General features: G+C 48.2%; 2 protein-coding genes across 8 annotated transcripts; both read left to right on the plus strand.

Moving 5' to 3' along the window:
- The first annotated feature begins 580 nt into the window (after positions 1-580).
- Positions 581-3,027, plus strand: LOC142900294 (tripartite motif-containing protein 16-like). Of its 2 annotated transcripts, none has more exons than XM_076044503.1 (2): positions 581-724; positions 970-3,027. In XM_076044503.1, exon 2 carries the CDS (start codon positions 1,032-1,034, stop codon positions 2,703-2,705), a length of 1,674 nt encoding a protein of 557 aa, XP_075900618.1. In that variant the 5' UTR covers positions 581-724; positions 970-1,031; the 3' UTR covers positions 2,706-3,027. The 2 variants fall into 2 exon arrangements, with proteins under 2 accessions (XP_075900618.1, XP_075900617.1); XM_076044502.1 differs by having other exon boundaries at positions 668-795.
- A 598-nt stretch (positions 3,028-3,625) lies between these two features.
- zmynd11 (zinc finger, MYND-type containing 11) lies at positions 3,626-23,461 on the plus strand. 6 transcript variants are annotated; one of them, XM_076044495.1, is made up of 16 exons: positions 3,626-3,793; positions 6,007-6,139; positions 9,966-10,125; positions 10,738-10,761; positions 13,409-13,600; positions 14,003-14,080; positions 14,572-14,664; positions 14,880-14,967; positions 15,050-15,105; positions 15,191-15,268; positions 15,429-15,547; positions 16,592-16,943; positions 18,487-18,561; positions 18,689-18,967; positions 19,709-19,894; positions 20,194-23,461. In XM_076044495.1, the coding sequence occupies exons 2-16, from the start codon at positions 6,009-6,011 to the stop codon at positions 20,314-20,316; spliced, it is 2,034 nt and encodes a 677-aa protein (XP_075900610.1). In that variant the 5' UTR covers positions 3,626-3,793; positions 6,007-6,008; the 3' UTR covers positions 20,317-23,461. The 6 variants fall into 6 exon arrangements, with proteins under 6 accessions (XP_075900610.1, XP_075900613.1, XP_075900615.1 ...); XM_076044499.1 differs by having other exon boundaries at positions 3,627-3,793; positions 13,409-13,570; XM_076044497.1 differs by lacking the exon at positions 3,626-3,793 and adding an exon at positions 5,424-5,869.
- Positions 23,462-23,890: the final 429 nt, after the last annotated feature.

Raw genomic sequence — 23,890 nt, forward strand, 5'->3', positions numbered from 1 at the left:
ATTTTCTAGTCAGCGTCACTTAAGGTTTTATCTTTTGAAGTTTACAATCTTTAAGAGAAAATTCAAAGTTACATTTTATTTTATATACATATTCTTTTTTTTATGGTTTTCATATAATTTAGAAGCCATGATTCATGGGCAACTTCGGAATAAAAAAAATGGATTCTGAAAAGAAGTGAAAAGAACCTTTAAACGTAAATACATCAGATAATAAAAGATAAAAACATATTGGGCTTGCTAGTATGATATAGACTAGCCGCTACCATTTGTATGTATTTTCTTGATTATTTTTGGCGTCTCCTCTATGTTACGTAAGCAGCTTAAACCGCTGGAATTTTGAACAGGACACTTCCGTTGAACAGGAGCGTAACCTGTAGCAAGGTATGGGTTGCACTTGTAAGCGTGGAGCCAGTGGTGATTTGGCCAATTTGTGCATCTTATCAGTGCAAGCAGGCCAGCAAGCAATTGATTCTGTTGCCAGCCTGTTTGATAAACAGACCTGAGGGTCACTGGACACACGCAGTGTATGTCGATGGCCTCTAGGAGGCAGCATCTTGTGGACAGCTGGAAATCAAATAGAAGAAGAAAAGCTCCACCAGAGATAAGCAGGAACTGCGACTCTCGCTTGCTAAACGTATTGTATTTTAAGGATGAAATTCGCCCACTGGTATCATTCTGCTTCCGTCCAGACATTTCCATCAAGCGGCTCCCGCATCTTTTCCGGGTCAGTGCGGCATTCACTGTGTTGTGGCGAAACTTTTGTCAAAATGTTTTGCGCCCTCGTTTCTCTTTACGGTCATAGATTGTGTGTCCTTTGGGGATCTTCCAGCGTGTCAGTGCATTTTCAGTACGGTTTACGACGACGGGAGTAAGATTTTCAGTAAAATGGTTTACACCTGTCCTGTATCGCAACGTTGCTGCTGCGTCATGCTAACAACTCTCTGTACTTTGTCCACCTCTGCCGCGCAGACTGCTGTGTTGGGATAAAAATAGCCTCCAGTGAAGCACGTCAGCTGACTCCACCAGGTGAAATGGCTGAGAGAGAATCGCGGCCGGACCTGTACATCTACTCTTGTTCTATCTGCCTGGATTCCTTGCAGGAACCGGTGACCACTTCCTGTGGACACAGCTATTGCAGGAAGTGTATCGGTCAACGCTGGGACGTTGAGGAGGAGAGTGGAGCCTGCAGCTGCCCACAGTGTAGGCAGAGCTTCACACCGAGGCCCGTCCTAGTGAAGAACACCATGCTGGCAGCTTTAGTGGAAGAACTGAAGAAGGCCGAGCTCCAGGCTGCTCCCCCCGATCACTGGTATGCTGGAGCGGAGGATGTGGCCTGTGATGTTTGCACCGGGAGGAAACTGAAGGCCCTCAAGTCCTGCCTGGTCTGTTTGGCCTCCTACTGTGAGAACCATCTTCAGCCTCATCGTGATGCTGCTCCGCTAAGAAGGCACAAGCTGGTGGAACCTTCCAGGGATCTTCAGGAGAACATCTGCCCCCGCCATGACGAGGTCATGAAGATGTTCTGCCGCACCGACCGAATGAGCATTTGTTATCTCTGCTCCGTGGACGAACATAAAGATCACGACACGGTGACGGAAGCGGCAGAGAGGAGCGAGAGGAGGAGGGATCTGGAGAAGAGCAGACAGAAGATCCAGCAGATGATCAAGCGCAGAGAGGAAAATGTGATGGCACTTCAGAAGGAGGTGGAGGCTGTCGATGACTCTGCTGAAAGAGTAGTAGAGGACAGCAAGGAGAGCTTCTCCCAAATGATCCATCTGCTGGAGCAACAATGCTCAGAGGTGGAGCAGCAGGTCAGAGCCACGCAGCAAGCGGAAGTGAGGAGAGTAAAAGAGCATCAGAAGAAGCTGGAGAAGGAGATCGCTGAGCTGAAAAGGAGGGACACTGAGCTGGAGAATATCTTGCACACACCGGATCACAAAGAATATCTCCACAAGTTCTCCTCACTGACTCAGGTTGAATCGACAAACCCTTCCAACCTGGAGATCTGTGCCCCAAGCTACTTTCAGTACGCTACAGCAGTCGTGTTAGAGCTCCGAGACAAAATACAGGAAGTTCTGACAGAGAAGTTGAAAAATATCTCACTGGCTGGGGTTTTACTGCACCGACCTGAGCCCAAAACAAGATTTGAATTCTTAAAGCATGCTTGTGACATCACCCTGGATCCGGACACGGCGCACAGGAATCTGATGATATCCGAGGACAACCAAGTGGTGACGACAATCGGCAAAATGCAGCCATACCCCGATCACCCCGATAGATTCAAGGAATGTTTCCAAGTCCTGAGTAGAGAGGCTCTGACCGGCCGCTGCTACTGGGAAATGAAGTATAAAGGAGCGAAGGCTTGCGTAGCAGTCGGCGACAAGAAGGCCATGAGAGCAGGAGGGTGCAGTGAATGCACACTGGGCTCCGATGACAAATCCTGGGCATTGTGCTGTGTCAACAACACTTTCACACTATTTCACAACGGAGTCCAAACGCCTCTGCCAGATTCCCGATCTTGCAGAGTGGGAGTCTTCCTGGACCACAGCGCAGGCCTCATCTCCTTCTACAGCATCACCAGCACCATGGTTCTCCTCCACAGAGTCATGACCACCTTCACTCAGCCGTTGCATGCCGGGGTCTGGTTCCATTCAACGTCATTGAGCAAGGTGGAGATCTGCAGCCATGAAAGGACGGAGGTGTGAGAGGAGGGTGTGGCTGAGAGCTGACGGTTTGTTAGTCAATTGTCAGCAGCAGAAACATCTTGATCTGTAAACTTTTGCAATCTTCAAAGTTCCACTCTTTGCTCTAAATGTCCACTGGACTATGTTTGGCTACTTTTCTTCTACCAAATTTGAACAGATTATATTTCACAAGTTCCAGGAGTTTGGGTGAATTAATGTGATGATGTCCTTTTGCATGTCCGAGGTGGTGGTAGTATTGATTGCATGGACAAACTGAATCTTTTGATAAATCTGATCAATAAAATTGCTCTTCAGTCAAAATAAAGATGATTTCAACAGTGTACAACAGTGAATAATGTCCTTTTGTCTTTGTTTCAGTTTAGTGTACAACAGGCAGGCCACAATGAAAGCCCCCCCGCCCCCTCCCAATCTCTTTATAAAAGGTTCGGTTAGAAAGACATGGATTAAAAAAAAAAAAAAAACAGCAACCTGAAAACATGCCAGCTGTACCAGTTATGTCAGCCAACATTGACCCCAGTCACCAGAAATGATAAGATAATTAATGAAATGCAGTGAGTTTGATCCTCTGGAATTATTTCAGCAGGTATAAACAAGTTGTATTCTAACAAAATGTTAAAAGGCTGGACTGAACATATGCTTGATCATTTTTCAATGTGGAAAGTTGGGGTCCAACTGGCCAAAGAGTCCTGTTGACCAAAAAAAAAAAGAAAAAAGGATCATGTTAAAGCTCATTCCGTCTTAGTATTAGTCTTCCTAACTAAGCATGCACTTATGCACTCATTCTTAGCACTATGCATAAATTCATGTCTTAAAAAGTGCCCCGACCTGTGTACTGCAGTCAGGGGTACTTGGAGCGATTTGCAAATGGATGAGTTTAGAAAAACGAGGCCACTAGAGGTCCTCCTTTGGCTGCCTGCCTCTCTCGGCGCTGTCTGTGTTTACCTCCCAGCCCAGCGCTGCTGTACTGCGGCCAGCTGGACATAATACCACCATCCACGGCGCCAACTAGACCGAAAACTGACTAATGTAAACGGCCTGGCCTTCGTGGATTCCCCGCAGCGCTGTGTTTTAGCGACACTGTAGCAAAGGTGAGTTCTTATTTTTATTGTAATCCTCAGTGATTCCCGCAAACGCTCAATGACAACACTGCGGCTAACTGGCTAGAGGCATCCAGAGGCGCTTAGCAGACCTAGCTTAGCCGTAGCTTCCTGCCTTATCCCGTGATGGAGGATTACGAACATGGCGTCCTCCAAAACAAACTAGTTAATTTAGCTAGGTTAGCAACAGCCTTTTGCCGTTTTAACGACTTAACGAACTCACCGTTTAAAAAAAGACAACGCCATGCCGTGAAATTGCTCGTGTTAACCGTCAGGTTGTCAAACCTGGGTGCTGTGGTTAGCATAACGTCTTGACAAGCATCGCTAACCCACCACCCCCCCCCCCACCGCGATAGGCTGCTTGCCAACAAGGCAATTCTACACGGATTTCGTCGTTACTGGATTTTTTTTTTTTTTACATTTCAATCGACATACATGGTATGTTTATGTTGTAATCGTGGCAGTATGGATGAATCTCTTTGTCCTCACAGGAATTGGACTGGACCTTAGTTAGCTTGCTAGCAGCAACGCTGGCCGAATACAGCTACACGTCGCTCTTGGCCTTCCACTGCTGCTCCTTTGTTATCAAACTCACCAGTGTTGTTCACACTGGTGTTCCTTCACTGTATTTGTCATTATTATTTTTGCTCTAGTTTCAATTTCAATGTGTCAACTTAAGTTTTCGGTCTCCGAACTGCCCCCACTGGGTCCCGTCACATCGCCGTCAGTCTTGATTGCTGCTAGGTGGCTAACGGCGAATGGCAGACGCCAAAACTCGTTTGGCAGATGTGCATCAGTTCGTGACAGCCGCGGCCGCTGTTCTTTTTATTTGATTTTTTAACGACTTTCTAAACTTGATTTCCGACGCGGGGCTGCGTCAGAGGCGGATGCCACGTTTGATAGACGGTTAAGGACGGCTCTTTGTTTACTCTGAGCGACATGGCAGCCGGGTCGGCGCCGCGGTACCTCCTGACTGGCCCCTGGCGTCGTGCACCTTGAGTCTCTGATTGGAACAGAACGTTGGCGCGAAGGGCCGCCTTCCTGCACGGCTCTGTCACGTGACTGCGTGAAGCCAGGCAGAGGTGGGTCTGCTGGAGGGACACCAACGCAGCAGAAGCAGCAGACCCCCCGTTCAGACCGTCAGAGAGGCACCTACCGCACTTCTGATTCTTCTCCCAGGGACTGTGAATGTCCCGCATGTCACCGTCTGAGATTCTGTTCTGTTTTACAGAAAATCCTTGTTTGTATTTGCTGTGCACAAGTCCCTTGCATTTATAACGGAACCTTAACCTGCCATTTAATTTATCTGTAGTGTTTGTGAAGTTTTGCTGCGGTGGTTTGATCCACCGACTCTGGTCACACGTGCACATCTAATTCTGCACCAGCTTGGTTGCATTTTGAGGAGCTGGTGCTCTAAGACGGTCCTGACCTGTGGGCTTTGTGCTGTATTCCTGGAGTGTTGGCTGAGTTTGTGAGTTGTCTGAGAGCCCTTAAAATGATACTGTTATTAGGAAAGAGAATAGTCTGTTTGTGTTTTTGGTTGTTTTTGTTTTTTTTTTTAACATTCCACAACACTGTAGGCCACACTGCCGCTTTTGTCTTTGGGTCATCTGCAGATCCTAAATTTCCCCCCTTGCATCACCTCCCGACGTTAAATCGCAGGTTATTCTGTCGCGAGCCAAGTCGGAAAGATAAACTTCCTCTTTTCCGACATCTGTCGCAGCCCTCCTCTGACACAAAGTGCCCTCAGGCCAAGAATCTGCTTCTCCCTCCTGCTCAGAGCGCTGGTGCAGTTAGCGCTCCAATCCCATTTATGAAAGTGACATCTCAAGTTTCATGGATGGCTGAGAGGAGGACCGCACAAAATTGGATTTGAATTTCTCCACATATTTGAGGGAGGCCAAGCCGGCACGAACCAGTACTATTGAGAGCCTTTGATGGTCTGAGGTTTGCTTGTCAGGGCGATGTTGGTTTCCATGTCTGCGTGGCACCAGCGGAGGGAAATAACCCGAGATGGCTGCGTTGTGTGTTCACCATCTAACTAGTTCTACCACTGATTCAAATGAGGTCAGTTTGGTCTGTTGAAAAAAAAAAAAAAAAAAAAAAAATCCAATTGAACCAAAGTGATCTCTAACCTACTGTTGTCGGTGGCAGAGCCAATGAAAATCTGCTGATTTCTCTTCTTCCTGCTGCCCCCACCACAGAGATGAATAAGGAAATCATGTCCCGTGTGGTGAAGAAGAGGCAGGCCGACCCCAAGGTGGTCCAGTATGTGTGGGCGGCCATCGAGGTCATCCGCAACCAGAAACAAATTGCTAACATGGACAGGATCTCCAAGTAAGTTCATGCCTAAGACACGGGATGACGGCTGTCTTTCAAATGAAGTGTCTTGACTTGAGTTTTCATTTGTAGACCCGCAGAGTGAAATAAAGGGAAGTCACGGGGGCGCCGGACTTATTGAGCTGCTGCGTGGTTGTTCTCAGCACGCCTTGTGTGTCCTTTGTCCACACGGATGCATGTCTGGGAGAGTCTGTGGCGTCTGCTCTGCGCACTTGTTGTTGGAACCAGCAGCTGATTTAAAGGCTTTCAGATGGTTGAACTCGGCTCGCTGGTTGACCCGAGGGGAGAAAACTTCTCAACTCAGACGTGTTGCGACTGGAGCTTCTGAAACGAGTCTAAAATCATTGCTGGGGTTCTTTAACACCCTTTCTCTTGGGGGGGGGGGGGGGGGGGGACCTTCGAGCTTTAGAGGTTTTCTGTGCTTTGGTGTTTCGCAGCTAAACATCAAATAAACTGTTCAGATCTGTCATTTCCGTCCGGCCTCTTTCTGGCGCCGAGTGTGTTTCATCACGTTGTTCTTGGCTTCGCCGATAGTTTAAAAAGCCTTGTGAAAGGACCACGTTTGTGTCGTATTGACTGTCTTCAGGTTGTTATTGGATATTCCGCTGCTGAGAAGCTCAAAAGTGCAAAAAAAAAAAAAAAAAAGGGAAGAAAAAGACTTTAGCACAGGGGTGGGCAAACTTTTTGACTGGTGGGCCACATTGGGTTCTGAAATGTGACAGAGGGACCGGCGCAGGAGCAGGTGGATGGACTGTTTCGGTGACCCACCTCATAGGAGGAAAAATATATCATGGAAAATGTGAACATATGCTTTAATGTCATTTGAAAATGAACAAAAGCTCCACAACAAAATCTGTGTCTTGGAAGCCCCACGGTATTCAGCCCTCTACAAAACACTCAAAAATATTTTATGACTTGCTTACTACTAATATCATTTCTTCAAGTTCGGTGGGCCGCATTAATAAGTTAATAAGTCTTGTAAAAACCGCCGCGGTCAGATCTTTATATCGTCCCACACCTCCCGCCTCGCCACGTTGGGCTGCCTGTGCGCGTTTAGCGTTAGCGTGTTCAAAGAATGCAGAATGGAAAGCGCGGTGAGCAGAACGGTCGCTTGACGTCGTCGGTGGTCGTAATTCTTAAAATTGCCCCGAGACGCTGTGGCCGACCAAGACGTGCGCTCGGAGGCCAACGGCAAGTCGAAAGCTCAATTGGCCGCACATGGCCCCCGGGCCGTAGTTTGCCCATTCCTGCTTTGGAGTTTAAAAAAGCGTGCATGTGAATAATGAGTAAATATAGTTTGAATTGCAAATAGACACCTGCCACATTGTGCGCATCGGTGTTTTCCCCTGGAGACAATCAAACGTCAGCGCTTCAGTCAGTTTTGTTTGCATTCCTCTTTGCACTCGGGAGTTGCGGTTGAATTCCGCTCCGTGTCTGACTTTTACACACACACACAGACGCATGGACGCGTCTCAGGATAATAAAAAAAAACGACCTCAAGAGGCCGCGTCATTGCCGGCCAGTTTGATGAAGGGTGTTCACCACGGAGACTCTCTCGGCGCTGCCCACTCGTCCCGCCGTAAACAGAAGTGAGCGAGGCCAGACGTCGCTCGGCACCAGCTCGTTCCCGCCGGTTGGCCGTCGCGTCGCCGCTGACCGATCAATCCTCGTGTGCTCCGCCGCCGCCAACGTTACTAAGTCTGGTAAAAACAGGTCGCGGTCAGATCGTCAAATCGTCCCACACCTCCCGTCTCGCCACGTTGGGCTGCCTTGTGCGCGTTCAACGTTAGCGTGTTCAAAGAATGCAGAATGGAAAGCGCGGTGAGCAGAACGGTCGCTTGACGTCGGCGGTGGTCGTAATTCTTAAAATTGCCTCTAGGCGCTGTGGCCGACCAAGACGTGCGCTCGGAGGCCAACGGCAAGTCGACATCTTTGCTCTCGCAGCGGCGGCACGTCATGAGACTCTCGCTCTGAAATGCAATGTTAGTGTGGTGGTGTGGTTGCACAATTCTGGATGAAAGGAGGATCACGGTTTGTTTATTTATCTGTTTCAAATTTTGTTAAGACTTGACATCACAATTGTTTTTAAATAAGTATTTATCACAACTAACTGCAAAAGGAAAAGTAACCAAAATATTTCGGTGCCTGGTACAAGACTGGCACATCGGCTTTGGTCAACAAAGGGAACTCTCCTGGTTTTTGGCTCAACCGCAGCATCTGGCGCTGAACGCGAAAAACAAAATTCCACAAAAAAAAATACAAAATTGACGAGTAGATGATGAAATGTAACGAGGCCACCACCGCCGTCGTCTTACTGCACTTTGCGGTGACGTTTGAGATGGTGCTACAGATTTGTGACGTTGCAAGCGCTGAAAACACTGCTGTCATGTTGTTAGTTTGGCTTCTTTGAATCTGACAAAAAAACCTGAACCGAAAAACAAAACCAGTGTAATGTTTTCCTTCTCGCCGCGCAGCGGTCATTTTCCTGTCTTTACTTGTTCTCCTTCCGCAGCTTTCCTCTCAGGCTGTCGGTGTCGTTTTTCTTCCTGTCAAAAAGTGCGAGTCTGTCGTTCTGCGTGTGCACACGACCACACTGGCTTTCATTTTCAAGTTTTTAAGGGCGACTTTTGGGGGTTAGCGTTTGTTTAACAAAGTAGCAGAAATCGAGCGGTGCCTCTTGCATGTGGTCTCTGTTTATTCCTCTCCCGGTCCGTCATTGAATTGCCATTTGTTGAGAGAAAGTAAGGGCACTTGTTTTTATGCGGCCGATGTCCCAGATGAAAATGGGGCAGAATCGTCCTCATTTAGAATTGAGAGACCGCATCGTAGAATGAATGGTGGTTGCGATTTTTAACATGATTTATTGTGCAGCCCTTGCTGTAAGTGCGGTGGAATTTGGCTGTGGATAAATATGCAGGCCTGTCTGATACCGGGCTGATTGGTTTGGCTCTGGTGGTTCTTCCTTCTCTGACTGCCAAGTGCCAACTCAGTCTCGGCCTGATATGAGTGTGAACGTTCCTTGGATAAGACATTGAAAACGGCCTTTCCAGAGCCCAGAACCGCCCGGCGACATGGATGAATTAATAACTATTGAATTGAATTGAATTGAATTTTATTTTTGTTTACATTGTAAATTAAAGAAATCCTGTGCAATCAACTACAAAAATTATATATTTATAAAACAAATGCAACAAACAACTACAACAACAACAACAACAACAACAACAAAACCTTCCTAAACAAATTTGCACAACCGGATACATTCACATTTAAAAAAAAATAAATAAATATTATTTATTTTTATTTTTTTTCCAAACAACAAGCTGAAGCTTATATTTTTGCCTACCCTGTGTGGAACTAGACTCTCACACTGTCAGAAATGCAGCTTCTTTGAGCGCGACGGCGTAAGTCACCCAGTTAATTGTGAACCTGCAAGCTGAGGGGTTTGTTCAACCAACCCAGAGGCTGATGCAGAGTGAAGGCCTTTCCAGTTTATGAGCCGAGGCATCAGGAACCGTCAGCACCCTGAACTCGGGGAACCTGACTTTGACGACTTACAGCTGAACGCCTCTGAATGACTGACTTCCTGTTTTCGCCAAAGACAGGGTGAGAAATTCTGCCTCGGCTTGTAGTTTCAACCCACGCATACCTTTAATTCCTCTCCAAGGACGTGCGGTCTTCAGCCACCGAGGGAGGGAGGGAGGGAGGGAGGGTGGGGCGATGAACAACCTGTCTGCTCTTCATCAGCAGCCGGGCAGAGCTGCGGGGCCTCTGCGGTGGCGGCGGCGCTCTAATGAGGCCTTCCCTGTCTCCACCTGTGCAGGTACCTGAGCCGCATGTTTGGCATGCACCCCAAAGAGACGACCCGACAGCTGAGCCTAGCCGTGAAGGACGGGCTCGTGGTGGAGACCCTGACCGTCGGCTGCAAGGGCTCCAAAGCCGGAATCGAGCAGGAGGGATACTGGCTGCCTGGAGACGAGATGGTGCGTCAGACACATTCACGCACGCGCACGCGCACGCACACACACACACACACATGGTGAATGGCCCACACCTGGCTGTGGGTGTGGTCACTAACCAGCCCGAGATATCCCTTCCGTCTGTGATGTCACAAAGGGCTGATTTCTGACTAGATCAGCTGGTTACTGAGAAAAAAATCTGCTAGATTATTGCTTATGGCAAAAGCCATGTTGGTTCCAACATCAGGCGATGCATCGAAGGCTGTTTTTACTTTATTTGTGGAAATATTCCAGGTCACGAACCCGCCTTGAAAATTCATAAATGTCAATTTTGCTAAATTATTCGCAATCTATCGAGTGATAATAATAAAAAATAAAAAACAATGTGTGAATTTTTCAGGTTTAAGCGCAACATTGTCTTTGATAAATTGATAAAACACAACTTTTGGACATTGTGGCTGGAACGTCCAGCAGGTTGTTGCTTTCGTGTTGTCATTGCAATCGACTCACACAATCCGTTGAGCGACGGTACGACGCGTCGGCCGGCGGAGACGTGACACCGCTCTCCAGCGGCGCTGAGGCCGATTTAGCTGCAGGAATTTTAAACACTGCTCTCTGAATCACTTGCAGTCACAGGAGCCGAAAGCAGAGGGAAGCAAGGTAAGCGCTGCATTGTTCTGTTTCTTTTGTTTGTTTGTTTGTTTGTTTGTTTGTTTGTTTTCTCCAATAAGGTCAGGGTTTGTTCTTCATTTGATCACTTCAATCTCTCCTCACCTTACCCCTCCTACCCCCCCCCCGCCCCCTCCTCCCGTCTCAACTAACATTGTTCTGTGAGAAATCAGTCCGGGCCTCACGAGGTGCAATCGGCCCCCCCCCCCCCCCCCCCCAGAATGAACCTTTTCTACGGCAGGCTGGAGCGCTCTGGCTCAGTTCCATCAAAATGTGCGAGCAGCACCAAACGTGGCTCTGCTGCGATTCACAGCAACGAACACTCGGAGGTGAAATCTCAAACACGTCCCTGTTTCCCATTTAGCCAGACTTGATCTGGTCTGGGGGTCTCCCTGCCAGTAGCTGCCGCTCGCATCCTACCATGGAAAGATTCATCGGCCGTCGGCCCTCGTGGGGCCAGTATTGCTGTGAGGTGATCAGTGATCTGATGAAACGTGGCCTGGCTACTAATCTGCAGACCTGCTGCTGCTGCTGCTGCTGCTGCTGCTGCTGCTGCAACAACACAGACTGGCCTGCCTGTCCTCAAACCTCTCTTTTTTATTTCTGTAACATTTTTCTAAAAAGTGTAAATAGAAGGGAATGAAAAAAAAAATTACTTTTACACTTTGAGACATTCAAACAAAATTTGGTCTAATGCACATGAATAAAATGGCAACTTGAGCAACGTTTCTAAGCGACACTCCTCTGTGTTGAGCAGCAGTGGTGGTGAGCTGCAGGTCGATGGCCAGCAGGTGGCCCCGCTGGTTGTGTCCTCCACCCGGACCTGGCATGCTTACTCTCCTCTGGCCCTCTGGTCTGCTAGCCCTCTGGTCCACTAGTCCCCTGGTCCTCTGGTCCTCTAGTCCACTAGTCCTCTGGTCCTCTAGTCCACTAGTCCTCTAGTCCCCTGGTCCTCTGGTCCACTAGTGCTCTAGTCCTCTGGTCCACTAGTCCTCTGGTCCACTAGTCCTCTAGTCTACTAGTCCCCTGGTCCTCTGGTCCACTAGTGCTCTAGTCCTCTGGTCCACTAGTCCTCTGGTCCGCTAGTCCTCTGGTCCACTAGTCCTCTAGTCTACTAGTCCTCTGGTCCATGAGTCCTCTGGTCCACTAGTCCTCTGGTCAGGTAGTCCGCTACTCCTCTGGTCCACTGGTTCTCTGGTCCACTAGTCCTCTGGTCTTCAGCTCCTCCGATCCACTGGTCCTCTGGTCCACTCTTCCCCTGGTCTTCTAGACCTCTGGTCCACTGGTCCATCAGGGTGGCCGTGCCGCACTCCCCTTTCACTATTCTAGCGGCTCGCCAGTTCTCCCAGGCAAAGAGCCCCCTTCAGGCGACCTATATTAGCGCAAGGCCGTGTCCCCGCGATGACCTCAGTGGTGTTTGCTCCTTGGACACAGCGCTAACGAATAACACAGCCCCGTCAGGAATCTCTGGGCCAGTTTGGAGCAGTGCGTCGGGTCGGATGAGTCCAGGCTTCCCTGCCTGCAAACAACCATCGTCTCCGACACGCAGTTTTAGAAGCCTTTGTTTCGGAAGGTTTCAGTTTCAAGCTATCATATGAGCTGCTGCTGAAGCGCTAACGCTCAAGCTGTTTAAGTCAGTTCAATGGTGCTGTCGAAGGTCCGATTCCTCAAAGCACAGGCTTCACGGAGCTCCGGCCGCTTGTCTTCCATTAGACAGTCAGACAAACATTAAGAGCCTGTTGACATTCAGCAGAACTCGAGGACCTTCACGCTGTTGGCAGGCGTGTGAGAGGCAGAGTCACATGGTTTCGTCTAGAGGAGCTTTGATTTTTTTTTTTGCAGTTTGCCGTTTCTCTCTCCGTCTGGTCTTCTGGGATTCGATCATTCACCTGTCACAGAGGCATAGAAGGTTCCCAGATAATTATTATAAAAGTATTTTACTTTTTCTCATGTTGAAAACACTCAGATAGATTTAAAGAAAAGAGCAGAAATGCATCAATCCAATGGCCTTGCTTACTGCACCGTGTGAGGCTTATTTATTCTGGGGGGGAAAACAGCAATATTCGGGCAGCTGTGTCTGGTTCTGGACGGACACTGCAGGACACTGCAGGACACTGCAGGACGGTGGTACTCAAATTTATTCCACAAAAATAAAGACTCCAGCCCACTTCCGTCATGTCAAGTGAATAAATTATTGAAATTATTGAATTGAATTGTCCTGCAAAGTAGATGCCCAACATTTTCTCCATAAACATACATCTATACAACATATATATTAGATAATATATGTATTAAAATCCCTTTATAGAAAAAAAAAGATAAACTGGCCATGAAGCCGCCACCCAATCGAAACAGCTCCGCGACCCAAAAGTGGGTCACGGCCCACCAGTTGAGAAACACCACTTCAGGCCACTGTCAGACAGTTGCTGATGCATCATCAGCCAGTGGGTTGCAGTACCAGGGTGTGTTGGATTGGTGCATTTATGTCGGTAGAAGCTTGATTTCCGCAACTTCAACCCGTTCAACTCTTCACACACACACGTGGAGCCGACCAGCCCCCGGCGGCTGCTGTGGCTCGGCAGGCAGGTTGGAGTGGGGGGGGTCATCGCTTGTGCTGTGCCGTGTCTCCACCCTGCAGGAGTGGGAGGCGGAGAGCCACGACTGGTACTGCTTCGAGTGCCACCTGCCGGGCGACGTCCTGCCGTGCGACAACTGCTTCCGGGTCTACCACCTCAAGTGCGTGTCGGACGAGTTCAAGCCCCGAGACGGAGGCTCCCACTGGCAGTGCGTCGTCTGCAGGGTAGGAGATCTCGCCTGCCGCGGTCCGCAGGTCACGCCAACATTTTCTCTAACTTCACTCTCCCAGATTTAGCCCCGTGTTCACAGCCTCCTGCTCAAACTGAGGCTTTGTTGCACCCTCCACGTGTCTGGAAGGGGAACGAAAACGAGCTGCTCTCGGGGGCGGGGGGTTGACAACTGCTGCCTGGGGGTGTGGTCTCTGGCATGCGAGAGGAATCGTCGCCCTTTGTGACATCACAGAGAGTGAACTTGCCAGAACTGTGTTTCAGCGCGCAGGTGGTGAGAAAAGGAAAGTGGGGCAGCAGAAGAAGTGGCGGGCGAATTCTTCAGAGCTACTGGTTATTGGGAGGAAGCAGCTGCTAGCTTGTGTGCGTTGCATCGTAAAGACGTCCGCTCACGACTCTGCCACTGTCTCTCCTCTCACGACCCACAGGGCAGCAAGAAGAAGAACCTCAACAAGCAGGAGATGAGTAAATACCTGCGCTTCATCGTCCAGCGGATGAAAGAGAGGGTGAGGAGGACAGTCCTGTCATTCCCAGTCAGCCTCATGTCTTCAGCGTGCGGCGCTGCTCTCACACTGCTGGCCGAACCTGGTAGAACCTCAGTGGTGGACTTTGAAGGGACGGAAACAAACCGGTTCCTTCAGAGAACAAGACCTGCTCGTTCTGGATGACGTAAACTCTGCCGAGGGGGATTCAGTGTCGAGCAGGACTGGAATCTTTCTGTTGACTCCACTGCTTCAGTTTTGACGTCCTCTCCCACCATACGAGCGTCCGTCACCTCCCGTTTCTTTGCTCCGCTCCTCGCTGTCCTCAGCTTTGTTAAAGAGCAGGATCAACTCCTGCCGTCCTTTAATGTTCCTGAATCTTCCTTCGCGCCCGTGTCTTCAGTCCTGCCGTTTGTCCCACTGCCATCCCATAATGCCTCCTCCTCTCACTTCCGCTCCCTCTTCTGAGTTCTATCCACTGATTTTCTTTCCTCCCGCTGTCTCGTATCCTGCAGGCGGTGGACCTGAACAAGAAAGGCAAAGACACCAAACATCCAATGTACAAGCGTCTGATCCACACGGCGCTGGACGTCACCAACATCCAAGAGGTACGGCCCGCTCGGTCCACCAGGAAAATGTGTCGAGAAAAAGGATTTCTATTCCCACGTTGGGGGAGGGAGGCGTCCTGGTCGCATTTCTGCGTGGATAAATACCCTTTTGGACTTTGGGTTTAAAGATTTCCTAGTGTCATCCTGCAGCAAGTCCGGTTTGGACCTGCAGAATCTTCACCACCGCCTCTGCCCCTCTCTTCCTCCCTCTCCAGAACCTGGCGGAGGGAAAGTACAAAACCTTCGAGGAGTTCAAAGCCGACGCTCAGCTGATTGTTCACAACACTGCCATCCTGTACGGAGGTAGGCCGCCGCTCAGTCCTCGAAATTAGCCCGCTCATTTGAAACAAGGTGCGCGCTTCTAAACGGTCTCCCTCTGTGGCAGTTCACAGCGACCAGGCCGAGATCGCACGGCTGCTCTTCAGCGACACGTGCCATGAGGTGACTGACTCGCTCGAGTCCACGCCAGCTGGCCGGCCGGCTCCTCCCTCCTCTCTCTAAACTCTTGCACATCTTCTGCTTCCAGCTCAACGAGTTGCTGTTGTGCAAGAACTGTTTCTACCTGTCCAACGCCCGGCCCGACAACTGGTTCTGTTACCCCTGCGTGAGTACACACACACACAAACACACACATAGAAAAGAGGATGTGGAGCGTCAATCCAGCCTGTGATCTCCTGCTCAAAGATTGTTTTTCAACAGCAGAGAACTACTTGGTCTTCTAGTTCTGACTTTTTACCCTTTTTCTTTGCGTTTGTACCGGACAGAGTCCGAACCACGACCTGGTGTGGGCCAAGATGAAAGGGTTCGGCTACTGGCCGGCCAAAGTGCTTCAGAGGGAGGACAACCAAGTGGACGTGCGCTTCTTCGGTCACCAGCACCAACGGTCAGCATGATTGATAGCGTTGGAAATCAAACGCAGCAGCAGCAGCAGCGGCAGCTGATTGATGATAGCTCAGCACAGCCGCGGTCTTGTATTCTGTGGCTTTTAGCAGCCACACTTCAAGCTAATCTGACCCAACAGGGATGGGCGATATATCTGCGTTTGCGTTATATCGTCAAAAAGAAATTCACCGCGGTAAGAATGTCATCTCGCGGTAATAAGGATAAACTCGTGTTGATGACGTAATTACGTGCGCAACGCACTTGCTGCTGGCAGCCGGCAGCTCATGTGTCGCACGATAGCGTAGCCACCGTGCTCGAGAATCGCGTGCAAAGTGAAAAAAAACACCACGGAAGCGATTTGCAAACATCCTGTTTTACTTTTGATTTATTTTCTTTTGGGTCGGCGGACCGGGATGTTGAGGCAGGAAGCGCAAAAATGTTAGCGAACTTTTACTGGCACAACTCCGAGTCAATTTTAGCGTGGACTTTTTCAGGCTTTGTGTTCTAAAGGAACTCGACGCAGACGTTGAACTCTGTCATTTATCCACACCGTCTTTTCAAGAGCGATCTTTCTTTCTGTTCTCTGTGGCGCCTGTTTTTAGCGAGCTACTGCTTCTTTAAACACGGCGCGCTTCAGGCGTTCTTCTTCTTCTTCCGCCTTCAGGGAATAAACTTGCGGCGCCACACCAGGCCGGGCATAGGTACTACATTGTTTTCAGTCGTTTCCAGCGTATCCGTGTAAACTGGATTTTTTTTTTCCTTTTTCTTCTTTTTTTCTTTTTTTTTTGAATACGGCTTTGTGTAAACGCATTTTTTTTTCTTTCGTTTGTTTGTTTGTTTCGAGTGTGGTTTCAAAATTACGCGGTTTCAAAAAAAATCCCAAAACATGGGAGTTGAATTGTTTTATTTTTTTTTTATCGCTATCGCAATAAATGCCGGAAATGATCGTGATAAAACTTTTAGTCCATATCAGCCATCCCTACTGACCATAGAAAGTGAGAGTAAGATGTTGCTTGGAGTTAACGTGCCGTCCCGTCCCCTCCAGAGCGTGGATCCCCTCGGAGAACATCCAGGACATCAAGGTGAGCATCCAGCAGCTGCAGGTGAAGCGCAGCAACGGCTGGAAGAAGGCGTGCGAGGAGCTGGAGATGTACCAGCGCTTCCTGCGGGAGGGCCGTTGCTGGAAAATGAAGATGGAGGACGCCAGCATGCCGAGTCAGAACCAGAGCCAGAGCCAGAGCCAGAGTCAGAGTCAGAGTCAGACCCAGAGCCAGAACCAGAACCAGAACCAGAACCAGCGGCAGCAGCAGGAGAGCGGCGGCAGGACGGAGCGGCTGGAGCGCACGGACGAGGCCGAGTCCAGCATCTCCTCCACCAGCAACGAGCAGGTCCGGCAGGTGAGCGGGGCCAGCTGGGGCGGCGGCAGACGGCTTCACCGCCTCTGGATTCACTGGGCCACGAGCTGCAGCAGAGGCAGTCACACTGTGGCTGGCACACCGAGCGCCAGACTGACTTTGGATGTTCACGCCAGTGTTTTTCAGCCTTTTTGGAGCCGCGGCACATAGATTTCATTGAAAGAATCCCATGCCACACCACCAACCCAAAATAACATTGACACGAATAATGACAATACAGTCTTTTAATTTATTTCTACTCAATCAGTGTGAAACCTGGGACTCTTTAGATGCACACAAAGCTGATGTCATGGGAGGCAAATGTTCCTCTTTTCCTCTTAAAGCACAGTCACTCCACGGTGTTACTTTTTAGACCAATTAAGTGAAATTGGATAGTTTTTCACGGCACACCTGACATTATCTCACTGCACGTCAGTGTGCTGCGCCACTGGTTTACACAACAATGCAATCAGAACCATCCAAATGAAAGTGACTTTCGAATTACCAACATGTAAAGAGGGAAAACGGTGCCATCTGGTGGCCGACTGAAGTGCACATCATTGAAACGTAACAGTTGTAGTAATAGTCAAGAGACTAGAGGTCCTCGGTTAAGTTGATGTCAAACTAGACAGATGACACGTGAGATGATCCAATGGAGTTGAAGCTCGGAAGTTTAAGGTTTTTTTTTTTACTCACTTCCTTGTATTTCCATATTGGACAGTGTGGTTGAACCCACTCTCACTTTTTCGTTAAACTGCAGCAAACATACCAACAAAATATAATCATCATCACTCTTCACTGTATTTCCATGGAATACAAATGTTATCATAGTTTAAATCATAGTTTGCCAAGTAGCTTTTACATTTGAATATATATATATATATATATATATATATATATATATATATATATATATATATATATATATATATATATATATATATATATATATATATATACACACATATATATTCAAATGTAAAAGCTATTGCCAAGTAGCTTTTACATTTGAATATATATATGTATATATATATATATATATATATATATGTATATTATTAAAAGCTATTTGGCAAACTATGATTAGGAATTCTTAAAAGTAATTAAAAAATATATATATATAAAATATGCACCCCGTCATCATCCCAACATCATTAGACAACAGACAAGCGTGTCAGCGTCTACTCACAGGCTCATAGTTTCCAAATATTGCCATCGACAAGAGCATCAACTGCACACACCATCTCCAGTCCTTCACAACCAAGACCGAGTGCCAAAATTGGAACGAAACCGGAGCATTCAACCAAAGCGAAGCAGAGTTCCAGCAACAAAGTATAGTTAGCAGTGAAACCCAGAGGCTGTGAACAGCATTTTCTGGGGCTCTGCAGGGAATTAATAGAAGTGTTTTGCATCGTCCAGGATAAAAAAAAAAATCAAATCTGGGATCTAAAAGTGAACCCGTCTCCTTCCTGACTTTGAGTCGCAGGGCAACAAACGTGCAAAAATAAACTGTGCACGTTGTGCATATTTGTGTCTTTTTGCGCAGCTGAAAGGCAGCCAGGAGCCCAAGGCCAAGAAAAGCCGTCGATCTCAAATGGTGGAGCCCAAAGAGGAAGCCAGCGTGAGTCACACAGTCAACAGCCCCGGTGTTAGCGCCGTGTCAGCTGGACGACGACTCCGCCCACCTGCGAAGCACCTCAGAGTCTCGTCCTGACCCAACACTCCCTCCGCTCCCTGCTTCCCTCCAGGACCCTGAACCGGAGATGGAGGCCGTCAGCTCCAGCCAGGAGATCCCCGTGTCCTCGGCGCCGCAGCCGCCCGAGAAGCTGTCGGTGTCCACGCAGACCAAGAAGGCCAGCGGCGGCTCTCCGCGCACGCTGCACCGCGGCACCCAGACCAGCAGCGACGGCGCCTGCCAGAACATGTGCCACGAGAAGTACACCAAGGTGTTCAACGACGTCAAGGAGATGATGAAGGCCGACAACAAGAGGGAGACGGAGCGGGTGGTCAGGGAGGCGCTGGAGAAGGTGTGTGTGTGTGTGTGTGTGTGTGTGTGTGTGTGTGTGTGTGTGTGTGTGTGTGTGTGTGTGTGTGTGTGTGTGTGAAGGAGCCTTTTTTTATTCGGAATAGCTGTAAAACTCCATCAGTCACATTCTGAACATCTCTTTGTGTTGCTGCTTCTCAATAGATAGTCAATAGTCTCTCTCTCACACACACACACACACACACAAAGGGCGCTGTATTGACTCATTTATTTTTATTTTGATGATTATGATGATAGATGAGGAGAGATGATGGAAACTTTATTAACCCTTCACAGGAAATGAAATTGTTCCAGCAGCGGTGCCTCATTCGCTCATTCATTCATCCAACACACTTCAGTGACAACCAAAATAAAAACACATCTATCCAGAAAAATGAAACATCTTCTGTAATAATGGATACACATATGCATGCACGTATATGTGTACATATATACATACATGAACATGCATATAAAATTAAGCCAATTTCCGCTCACATAAAAGCATCTGAATATGAGGCTAAACTAAAGTGAAACCAAAGTGCTGTGGTGCTTAAGTGCTGAATACAAGTGCTGGAGTATTGCAAAAACAAACGGGTACTGCGGTTATTGTTTTCCTCTCTGCCCTACACACACACACACACACACACACACACACACACACACACACACACACACACGCGCCTTTTTTTCCCTCCAAAACCAACAAAGAAGCAAATGTCCTGTCCTGTCCTGTCCTGTCCAGCTGCGGGCCGAGATGGAGGAGGAGAAGCGGCAGGCGGTGAGCAAGGCGGTGGCCAGCGCCCAGGCCGAGATGGAGAGGAAGTGCAAGCAGGTGAAGGAGAAGTGCAAGGAGGAGCTGGTGGAGGAGGTGAAGAAGCTGGTGGCTCAGCACAAACAGTTCATCTCCCAGACCAAGAAGAAGCAGTGGGTGAGTCGCACCGCCGGCGCCGCGTCCACGTCCACCGCTGTGGTGGCGTTTACAGCTGGAGCACTGAAATCCGTTTTTAAAGAGACAACTTTCCCGATAATGCTAGTAATGCTCTGCAAGATGGAAACGATTTATGAACAATTTGGTTGTTTTGTTTTTTTGTTGCCTTCCTGAAAAAACTCGATCTTCTAAAAAAAAACAAAACAAAAACAAGCAAATGCATAGAATTTAACGGCTGTGATTGAAAATGTTGGCCGTGCCTGAGTTGTTGACGGACGGCGCCCCCTGTGTCGCTGCAGTGCTACAACTGCGAGGAGGAGGCCATGTACCACTGCTGCTGGAACACGTCCTACTGCTCCATCAAGTGTCAGCAGGAGCACTGGCACGCCGACCACAAACGGACCTGCCGCAGGAAGAGATGAGCAGCCTCCGCCCGCGTCGTCACTCGCCCCCCTCCCCCCCTCTCTCTCCTGTCTGTCTGTCTGTCTGTCTGTCTGTCTGTCAGTCTGTCAGTACCAAACACACGCACACACTCACACCTCCTGCTTCGTTTCTTTGCTTTCCCTCCTGAGAAACTCTGTGGATGCAGAAACTCCCCCCCACCCCACCCCAGCCCCGGTTTCTGTTTCATCACACCTGGACTTTATTCTGCGTTTTATTTCAGACTTGAGAAATACGGTGATGTTTTTTTTTTTCTTCTTTTTTTCCCTTTATAAATCTTTCTGTGTTTTTTTTTTTTTTTTTTTCATTTTTTTGTATTTTCCTTTACTGAAGTGCTTTGTTTCAGAGCTTGTGTGTCACAGAATGTGTTCTTTACGTGTTTAGTAACAGACAAGCATCAACTGAACACGTTAAATGAATTCCCCTTTTTCTTTCTTTTTTCCTACCGGACTGACGGCGAACGCAACCCGTCAGTCTGCCGGAACCACGGCGCAACATTAAACCTTTGGAAAAGGTGTCATGGCAGAGAAAGTCGGACAACACGGCAACATGCCTTTATTTTAACAGAGTATATATATATAGATATATATATATATATATATATGTAATAAAGTTTTTTGTGGTGGATTGCACCTTTTAATCACATCTACCTATAATCCTTCTAAAGTCACTTATTGGGAACAGGGTCATGACGTCGGCCTTAAAAGTTGCTGACGAATCCAATCTTCCAGGCTTCCTCGCTGTTACTATTATCACGAGTATTATTATGATTACATTTCTGCTCCTTTTCTTTAGATCGAATCCACTGTCAGACGCCCGGTTTGGCCGTCGACGGGCAGCTTTTTCCGCGGCTCCAAATTGCCCGTCGGTGTGAATGTCAATGCGATTGGTTCGGCCTAGGCTTCAGTGTTACCCGCGACCTTTCGACCTCTGTGCCGAGCGCCAGCTTTTCCCCCCCAAAGCCTCGCTGCCTTAGCGTGAGAGGGTTGCGCCCAGAGTCTACGGAAGCCCCGTCGCAACCGGTTTGCCGGAAAAAAAACATTTTTTTTTTTTTTTTGAAACGTTCATCATCGGTGAGTTGTGTATCGAACGTTCACGGCAGCAACCGGCTGAAGTCTCTCTATAGCTTCAAAATCCCAACTGCCTGCTCGGCTCCAAAGCGAGCGGCCGGGTGCGAGCGAAAGCCGTCCGAAGCGCAGGTGCTCTTGAGGTTAAAGTCTACGGAAGCCCCCGGGGTACAAATTCAACATGAAAACGCATTTGTTGCTGGAGTCTGATGATGAGACACATGACCGGGGTACGCTGCAGTGACCTGCAGTGACCTGCACGTCCATCGTTTCACTTCTTCCTCGTTCATTTCACTTTAAGTAAAAAAAAAAATAAAAAAAAAAAAAGTAAATGGGAGGAGCCGACGTGAAACGTTATGCAAATGTGAACGATCAAATAGCCTTTTTCTAATTTCCCTCCTGAACTCCCACTCGCATGCTGCGTCCTCGCGAATCAACACGGTGCTCCAATATGTTTTCTGCGTGTTTTTGTGGCGATGATATCGCCTCGGAAGTGCGAGGCTCTGAGCGTTTCCTCGGTGATGAAGGCTCCCTGAATGGAGGAAAAAAAACGCCTCAGTCCCAGTCGCAGGAAAAGGCTTCTTCTCTTCCCTATCCATCACCCCCCCCCACGCCCTCCCCCAACGTCCCGTAAATTCTCGAAAACTATCGGCCGGAAGCTTTTGTTCAGACACAGACCTTTTTCTCCTTTTTTTTATTTTTTTATTTTTTTTTTAAGAAAAAAGTACAACACCAATTATTTTTTTCAACGTCAAAACGCAGACCCACTTGTGTGTCTGTTTGTGAACTGTTTAAATCTTTAGTAGCGAATTGATCGTCGGACACAATCTGCCTGATGACGTTGGATCCCATGTGCAACAGAAAAAAAAACAACAAAACACCACAGGTCATTTGAGTGTTGCGATGTCCCATGCAGACCACTGTCAGAGAATTTACAGGAAACCTTTTACATTTTAGTTTGATTTCATTTTATTTTTTTGTTGAGTTTTTTTTTTTTGTTGTTGTTGTACAGTTTGACGTCTAACCTTCTCCACTGCTTTTCTTTCTTTTCGTTTTTTTTTAAAAAAAAGTTATTTCTAAGAAAAAGTAAAACAAACAAAAAAAGAAAAATTTTTATCACGGAGTCCAGCTTCTTTTAATCATCCTTGCACTACATGTAAATAGACCCCGCCCCCCTTGCCAGTCCTCGCTCACACATATGTACATTGTAAATGAACCCATGACTATTTTGGCTCTTCTGGTTTCATGTTTTCAAGTGGGAGTTGTTGGAGCTGCTCTGTGGCGTGTGTGTGTGTGTGTGTGTGTGTGTGTGTGTGTGTGTGTGTGTGTGTGTGTGTGTGTGTGTGTGTGTGTGTGTGTGTGTGTGTGTGTGTGTGTGTGTGTGTGTGTGTGTGTGTGTGTGTGTGTGTGCGCGCGCGTGCGCGCGCGTGCGTGTGCGTGTGCGCGCGCGTGTGCGCATGTGCGCATGTTTGCGTGTGTGTGGGTTTTAACCTACGTGGAGGTCCACAGTGAAATACTTTTTTTATACACCTTTGTCCATCCAACCGTGAAGATTTCAGTGTGAGCACATTGTGTTCTTCTCAATGCGTGTGTGTGGGTGTGTGTGTGTGTTTCAAATGCATGAGTATCAGGTGGTGTGTGTCGCTGCACTCCCTCAGTGATGCAATGACAACGATTTTTGCGTCTTTTATTTTTTTTATTTTTTCTTCCCCCATTTTCCTCGAGCTGAGCGTCTTGTGAAGATGTCCTCAGCCGCCCCCCCCCCCCGCCCCCCCACACCACCACCACCCTGACCCCACTTCAAAAAAAAGTGTCTCCCTCACGGCGGCGCCGTTCGTCTACTCGGCTCTAATGAGGCAGCGCGGCGCCGCTTCTCCTCTGCGACAAACTGGAATCGGCCCAGTGTGAAACCAAGTTCTCACCCTTCTCATTTGTCGACTATTGTGGCTTAACATTTTCTATGCTCCTGATGAGTTTTTTTCTCAATGCTCTAGCTAGCAATATGTATATAAATATATTCTATGTGCTAACATGGAGGAAATAAATGTATCGATAAGTTCTTGTGTTTCCACCTCTCTGTTGGTGTCCAGAATTTGTGTTCTGCAAAACTTTTTCTTCGCCTTGGTGAATGTTCAGCGTGCGGTTCTGTGAGCGGTTCTTGTCCAAATATGAAATTCATTTCTGGTGGAATCTTTCCACACAATATGAAACTTTCATGCATCTATCCATCCATCCATCCATTTAATACCCGCTTCTTCCTGCACTCAGGGTCCCAGTGGTCTGCTGGAGCTTCTCCCAGCTGTCTTAGGGTGAAGGCAGGGTGACACAGTGGACAAGTCGCCGGGTTCATCGCTAGGCCACATCGAGGCGGTCATTCGCTCTCACATGCACGCCTATGGACGACAGAGTTTAGTTTCCAATTCACCACACATGCATGTTTTTGGAGTGTGGGAGGAAGCCGGAGAACCCAGAGAGAACCCACGCAGAC

Source organism: Nelusetta ayraudi, unplaced genomic scaffold (assembly GCF_046127955.1).
Source record: "Nelusetta ayraudi isolate G7.1 ecotype Tasmania unplaced genomic scaffold, CSIRO-AGI_Nayr_v1 ptg000081l, whole genome shotgun sequence".
Lineage (NCBI taxonomy): Eukaryota > Metazoa > Chordata > Actinopteri > Tetraodontiformes > Monacanthidae > Nelusetta > Nelusetta ayraudi.

Coding starts and splice junctions, on each gene's coding strand:
- zmynd11 (XM_076044495.1), top strand. CDS start 6,009: ATGAATAAGGAAATCATGTCCCGTGTGGTGAAGAAGAGGCAGGCCGAC. Junction 15,548..16,591: donor TTCGGTCACCAGCACCAACG/GTCAGCATGATT, acceptor CGTCCCCTCCAG/AGCGTGGATCCCCTCGGAGA. Junction 19,895..20,193: donor AGACCAAGAAGAAGCAGTGG/GTGAGTCGCACC, acceptor GTGTCGCTGCAG/TGCTACAACTGCGAGGAGGA.
- LOC142900294 (XM_076044502.1), top strand. CDS start 768: ATGTTTTGCGCCCTCGTTTCTCTTTACG. Junction 796..969: donor CGCCCTCGTTTCTCTTTACG/GTCATAGATTGT, acceptor TCTGCCGCGCAG/ACTGCTGTGTTGGGATAAAA.